At 44.0% G+C, this 6,976-nt stretch overlaps 1 protein-coding gene across 1 annotated transcript; it reads right to left on the reverse strand.

The window, feature by feature from the left end:
- Window positions 1–288: 288 nt before the first annotated feature.
- LOC117184410 (uncharacterized) lies at window positions 289–6,012 on the reverse strand. The gene is made up of 2 exons (XM_033381599.1): window positions 5,819–6,012; window positions 289–694 (listed from the first exon to the last, which is right to left on the reverse strand). Exons 1-2 carry the CDS (start codon window positions 5,879–5,881, stop codon window positions 350–352), a joined length of 408 nt encoding a protein of 135 aa, XP_033237490.1. The 5' UTR covers window positions 5,882–6,012; the 3' UTR covers window positions 289–349.
- Between the last annotated feature and the right edge of the window lie 964 nt (window positions 6,013–6,976).

Consider the following 6,976-nt stretch of genomic DNA (forward strand, 5'->3'; position numbering starts at 1 on the left):
TTCAGATCAATAATTAATAATTGTGGCCATGGATGGAAGGTCACGCAACACCGGCCCCGTTGAACGCCTGCATCGGCTTCAACACATTGGCAGCGGCGCTAATTTGTGTATGGGCCGCGATGACGAGGTCTCCTTCCTCGAGGTTCGGTTGCTGCTGGTGCCATTTGCCCCGAATTTGCAGCCCCAGGACATATTCGCGGGACCATCGCTGCCAAAACGCTTGCCTGACTGACGAGACAAGTCGCCATCGCCGCAAGCAACTGAGACTCTCCTGGTCCGGAGTCCGCAGTGCTGGGGGGCGATGAGCGACCCGCCTGTCAGCAGGTGCCCGGGTGTTAGGGCCTCGCCGTCACTTGGATCTTGGTTGATGGCTTCCAGCGGCCTCGAGTTCATTATGGCCTCGATGCCGACGGGGACTGTGGCGAGCTCTTCGGCGGTTAGGAGCGCGCTGCCTACCGCCCGTAGGAGTAGGCTCTTGGCAGTTTTTACACCTGCCTCCCATAGCCCTCCCATGTGAGGAGCTCGCGGCGGTATGAACGCAAATTCGCATCCGTTCTTTGACGCGAAGTCGTGAATTGCGTCTCCTTGCTCCTTGAGCCTGATCCGCAGAGCGCTGAGATGGCGGCTCGCTCCGACGAAGTTCGTCCCGTTGTCGCAATGAACGACTTGGGGATATCCTCGGCGCCCGACGAACCTTTGAAAAGCCAACAAAAAACAATCAGTGGTTAGATCGGAAACTATTTCTAGGTGAACCGCCTTGGACGCAAAACGAACAAAAAGCGCAATGTATGACTTGTATGGGGGCCTTCCGCGAATTTTCAATGTCGTGTGCACTGGTCCACAAAAATCAACGCCGCAATTTGAAAATGGGCGGAGAGCACGGAGCAAGCGGGTAAATTCCCCATGAGCTGCGTCAGCAATCGAGGCTTGCATTTAAAACAGCGCATACATGATCGAAGTGTCTGACGGCAGACCTCCTGAGCGTTCACTATCCACACGCTCTGTCGAAGGATGCTCACAAGTGCTCGTGGGCCGACATGAAAATTCGAATGGTGCAGATGACGAATATAGCTTCGCACGAATTGCGAGCTCTTAGTCAAAAGCAGAGGAAACTTGGCATCGTATGATATTGGAGCTTTGGCTAGTCGCCCCCCCACTCGCAACAACGAAAAGTTGCACCAAGTCCCTGTGTCTTCATGGATGAATGGGTTCAACCGCTGAAGACTAGGACCAATTGTAGATCCTTTCCTAACCTTTTCAATTTCTCCTTGACACTCGTGATGCTGGACGGTGAGATAGTTTTTTCGAAATTTAGGCTTGGGTCTTCACATTTTCTTATAAAGCGGAACACATACACGAACACTCTAAGCAGTTTGAGGTGTGACGAGAATCCCTCGATGACATCTAACAGCTCCGAACTTCGCACAGCCGCGGTCAACCCGACCGCAGTCTTCCTCTTTTCCAGCTGAAGATCATCGGAGTGTTCGAAATGAGCGTTCTTGGGCCAGTTTTCTTCTTCCTCTTTCAGAAATGATGGTCCTTCGAACCAAATTGACTGTACGATTTCGTCGACGTCACAACCTCTTGAGACAATATCTGCTGGGTTCTGTTTCGTGGGTACATGCCGCCACGTAACATCATCTGACCACTCTTGAATCTCAGCCACTCTATTTGAAACGAAAGTCGACAACGACGATGGATGAGACCGGATCCAATGGAGAGTTACCTCTGAATCCGACCAATAAACGACTCGTTCAATGGGCACGTTAAATAGGGGCTTGATTCTGTGACAGAGATCTGCGAGAAGGTGAGCGGCACATAACTCAAGCCTTGGGAGCGTTTTGGTCTTGAGCGGCGCTACTTTGGATTTCGAAGTCAACAATGATATTTTTAAACCTTCTGCAGTTCTGCTACGTATATAGACGCACGCTCCATACGCTCTCATGGAGGCGTCAGCAAAGGCATGTATTTGAACCGGTGACATCGGATCGGAATACACAAACCGAGATATGGATGTCTTCCAATTGAGATAGTGTATTTTTCAACTTATTCCACGCTGTTTCCAAATGCAACGGGATCGACTCATCCCAATCTAGTTTGTTAGGCCAAAGCTCCTGCAATCTTGCCTTAAAACGATAGGACTTAATAAACCAAGGGGGTCAAACAACTTTGATGTCACCGATAGTATGTTCCGTTTTGTCGCTCGGAGACCCATAACTGAATTGTCAATTTTGAACTTAAAGGCATCGTCACCTACTGACGAACCATGAGATTCCCAACGCCTTTGTCGACTCTGAATCCGAGATTGTTATCGGTTTGGCTGTGCTCTCAGATGCGGTGATCTCGGTTGAATTTGAAAACCACTTTGTCAACTCAAACCCTGCGGTCTGAAGAACCTGAGACACTTCGGATTTAATTGCCCTTAGCTCCTCTACGCATGCAGCACCAGTCAACACGTCATCGACGTAAAAGACCCAATACGTTAGCAGCTCTAGGGAATGAGAGCTTCGCAGACTCACTCAACCTTTTCAAACACCGGATAGCTAAGAATGGGGCTGGTCCAGTCCCATAGGTTACAGTGTTGAGCTTGTATAATCTCAAGGATACAGAAGGAGAGTCTCTTCTCCACACTATGAGATGAAACTGCCGATCCGCTTCGTTCACCATCACTTGGCGATACATCTTTTTAACATCAGCAGTCAGGGCAAACCTGTGCAGACGGAAACGGAGCAGTGTCGAGTATAATTCCTCTTGAATGGTAGGTCCCACCATCAGAATGTCATTTAAGGCCACCTGTGAGGACGTCTTGGACGAAGCATCGAACACGACTCGGAGCTTGATAGACGTACTTTGGGGCCTCAGAACACACTGATGAGGGATTACGTAGTGTGGAGTAGAAAGAATCGTATTGTCAGTAGGAGACATATGACCTAAGGAGAGGTACTCTTCCATGAATTCCAAGTACATTTTCTTCAACTCAGGGTCACGATGCAATCGTCTTTCAAGCGACAAAAACCGCCGTTTCGCAACCTCAAAGGAGTTGCCTAAACAAATTGGATCTGATTTAAACGGGAGCCTTACTTCGAACCGACCTGATGATAGTACCTGAGTCGTCTTACGATAGTGTTCTTCACACAGCTTGTGCTCAGGTGTGGTAATTTTCTTGGTAGATGGTATTTCTTCCAGTGACCAATACTTTTTCAAGGTCCTATCGATGGATACTAGCAACTCTTCACTGCAACTCAAACTGTTTGTAATTTGAGGAGCAGAACTCCTGGAAACATATTTTCCCGACACAACCCAACCAAGAAGGGTTTTCTGAAGAGTTGGAAAGTCAGGTCCTTGTTTAATTTGACCAACAGCTAATAATTCAAAGAACGATTCTGCTCCAATTAACATATCTATTCTTTGTGGCTTGTAGAAATAAGGGTCTGCCGGTGGTAGGTTCTCTGGGATTCGCCAGTCAGTCACATTCACTGACTGGTCAGGGTGATAACCTGAAATTGATTTCAGGATCCAAAAATCAAAGGAGAACACACTACCATTTATTCGCGACTTCACCACTGTGTGTATTTTATCCCTTACTTGAGAATTAGATTCACCAATTCCAAGCAAGTTAATACAGGACTCCTCTCTACGGATCTGTAAGCGATTAGCGAGGTGGTCGGTAATGAAATTTGTTTGTGATCCAGAGTCGAGCAGAGCTCTGGCCAGAATGTGTTCACCGCTCTTAGTTCGGACGCTTACGATCGACGTAGCCAGAATTACCCTGTCCAACGCTGTCGCATGCAAAACATATGACGTGGAAGGTTGATTCTGATTTGATGGAGGAGAAGGACTCTCTTGGGGTGGTGGTAACGCGAGACTATTAGCCGACACTGTGTATCGATGCAATAATGTATGATGTGAGCGGCTGCACACTCGACATTTATTGGCTTTGCATTTTACAACAGCGTGGCCTTTTCGCAGACAATTAATGCATAGGGATGCCGACTTAGCAAACTCAAACCTTTGCATCACCGATAGACGCGAAAATGAAGGGCAATTTGACACTACATGGTCTCCTGAATTGCAGTAGCTACAAGTTTACTGAGTTCTACTGTTGGTGGAAGTGGAAGAACAAGCAAATGAACTGCGATTATGTTGCTTGCTTGGCATGAATTTGTCTTGCCTTGGCTTGGTCGATTCTTCAGCAGACAGATGCTGGTATCGACGATTCAATACTTTCTCAAAGTCGGACCAAAGCGGCAACTTCTCATAAGTAAGCTGTTCATCCCACTTTTGTTTCGTCACTGGGTCGACTCTGTTTAAAACGAGATGAATGAGCATTGCATTCGAAATTTTTGTATCATCTCCGATCGACAGTAACGATCCGTAAATCGACGAAACAGTATCGATTAGAGTTCTTAGAGATGATGCAGATTGATGTGATATACTCGGCAGATTGAACAATGTGGAAATATTATTCGTGAAAATCAAATAATCGTTGTCATATACTCGTTTTAGGCCAGCCATGGCCTTTTCATAATTTGCCTCGGTGACTTGGAATGCCTTTATTTTTCCTAATGCTTCATCAGAGAGGCACGAAATAATATGATTACATTTTTCGATCACCGGTATGCTGTTGTCGCTATGGACTGGTCTCTCAAAAAGGCTAATGAAATTTTTGAATTCCGAGTGTTTACCACTAAATTTGGGTAACGCCAATTTCGGAAGTCTATTATGAGTTGGGGCTGAAGAAGACACTGGCTTCGTCTCGCTTGCTGCATCAAAGGCGGCGATAAGCGACATTATCTTTCCCTTGGTGACAACCGTCAGCTCTTCCAACTCGGCTGCATATGCATCATCATCTGTTATGTCCTCGATTTGCTCCTGCAAATGGTTAGCCTTTTCAATTGAAGCATTTAAACCATCTAATCTACATCGTAATTCCGGTAATTGCAAAGGAATCAATCCTTGATCTAATCGATCCTCTAAGCGGCGAATGCTTTTTACTCGACTTTTGAGCTTCATCTTTAAGTCTTCAAGAGTAGATTTACTGTTTTCTGCCATAATATTGGTGTATGTAGATTTTACGCAACAAACCACTATCATTTCTATTTATTTATTTATTATTATTATATTTTATTTTTATAATTTTTGAACGAGAACGATAATCGAAAACGAATTTTAATTGAATGTCGAGGCACGAGGTATCAAGGGAAAGAGTAGTTGCAAGTGACGTTCTAAAACAATATACCCTTAGAATGTAGGGTATCGCGTCACTTGGCAAGCAACAGCCGAAAAGAATATACCCGTTAGATACAGGGTAGCGCGTCACTTGGCGCACCGTTAAGCTCAAGAGCGGCAACGAAAATTCTCCCAACAAATACAAACAAATACAAATACAAAGTGGAGAAACGAAATAATGCACCGGTGCTGCTGCTTGTATGCATGTGTGGGTACTTTCTATACGACGTGGCTTGGGTGAACTAACGAAAAAACTTTCTTGTGAGGTTCTAACGACGAGAAAGGTAGAACAAAATAAAGGGGGGAGGGCGACAGTGATTGCAGTAAACGATAGATGTATGTATGTACATATAACTATTGCGTCCAAATAGCGGTTCACAAATGTCTGTATGTGTCGATATGTATGTATTTAAGTGTGTTTAGTTATATTTATGCAATTACTAATAAAATGCATGCAATCAAGCTCTACTATATGTATATCATACGTCTGTGCCTAGAATTGAAGGCGATGTGCAATGTTTTAGCACAAGACACCTCAAAGAAAGATCTGAATGTCTTTTGCTCAGCCTTCAATTTTCTGCACAAATACCTCTGATTCCTCTTTTGGATCTTTGAATCCAACTGCTACTTTCCTGTCTTTATCGCAGGGCATCCCTCGGCGGTAGCAGAAATTTGCACAGAAATTATTGTTGGCGCGACCGACGCGATGATATTTTACAAAAAAATTGATTGCCGATTGCACACACACACGACGCGGGCAACGAATATGTTTGCATATGTATACTGCAAATTCTTGTGTCACTGTCACTTATTGTTGTTGCCTATAATTCACTGTACAGTCCACCCGGGGGCGCCATGAAAAATTAGAAGAGTTTTTCTAATCAATTACCGAAAACTTTGGGTGGCTGTAATTTAAATTATTTATTCGGCGGGGCGAAAATGGATACGCTCGATCTCGATCTATTTCAATGTTAGCGAACAACTATATTTTCTTCACAATTCAAATCTCTTACTCTAGCTAACCTACGGTGGCAAAGCGGGGCGAATTCGCCAAGAGCGAGAGAGCGAATTTTTTTTGGCCTCCCGCTTTGCCCTAGCCTAACTTACACTAGACTTCATAATTCAGATCAATAACTAATAATTGTGGCCATGGATGGAAGGTCACGCAACAAATTTAATTCAATTAATGTTCGGATTTCCCCACGCAAGTTTTCACTAAGTTTGTAATCAATATTGCTACCTGATGTTGTCTCATTCCCTAGTTTGTCTAAAATATAACCTAATGTTTCCGAATTATCAATTGATGTTTTGGATATTTTAAAGGTTTTAAAGCTAATATAACCATTAGCAGTACCAACCAGATACCCATCTTAGTTGATCTAGCGCAGGAAACATTCATGCTAGGCAAAATGCTTTTTATCACTTCATTTGAAACTTAAAATTTAAATTTTATTTGTCTCAGGCTTATGATGCTCATAAATGATAATTTTAACTTATAGTTCTTCAAGAAAGCTCTACCCAATAGCAAGTCTTCGGAAATGTATTCATCTGGCATAATGTAAAACAAAATCATATATTCAATGTCATGATAGGTTATGTATAAGTAAATTTTTCCATAAGTGAGAAGTGAGCCGCTGAAAATACGGAGTTTCGATGGTAAAAGATTATGTTTTTTTAATGTTTTGGAATGGTAATGTTGAAGCTCTCACAATATTAACGGCGCTGCCTGTGTCGGAAAGAATATTTT

Source organism: Drosophila pseudoobscura, chromosome X (assembly GCF_009870125.1).
Source record: "Drosophila pseudoobscura strain MV-25-SWS-2005 chromosome X, UCI_Dpse_MV25, whole genome shotgun sequence".
Lineage (NCBI taxonomy): Eukaryota > Metazoa > Arthropoda > Insecta > Diptera > Drosophilidae > Drosophila > Drosophila pseudoobscura.

Bases quoted from the DNA above. Each gene is read 5' to 3' on its own strand.
- LOC117184410 (XM_033381599.1), bottom strand. From the start codon at position 5,881: ATGCCCTGCGATAAAGACAGGAAAGTAGCAGTTGGATTCAAAGATCCA. The intron at 695-5,818 runs GTATTTGTGCAG...GGCTTTTCAAAG, and splicing joins ATCCAAAAGAGGAATCAGAG to GTTCGTCGGGCGCCGAGGAT.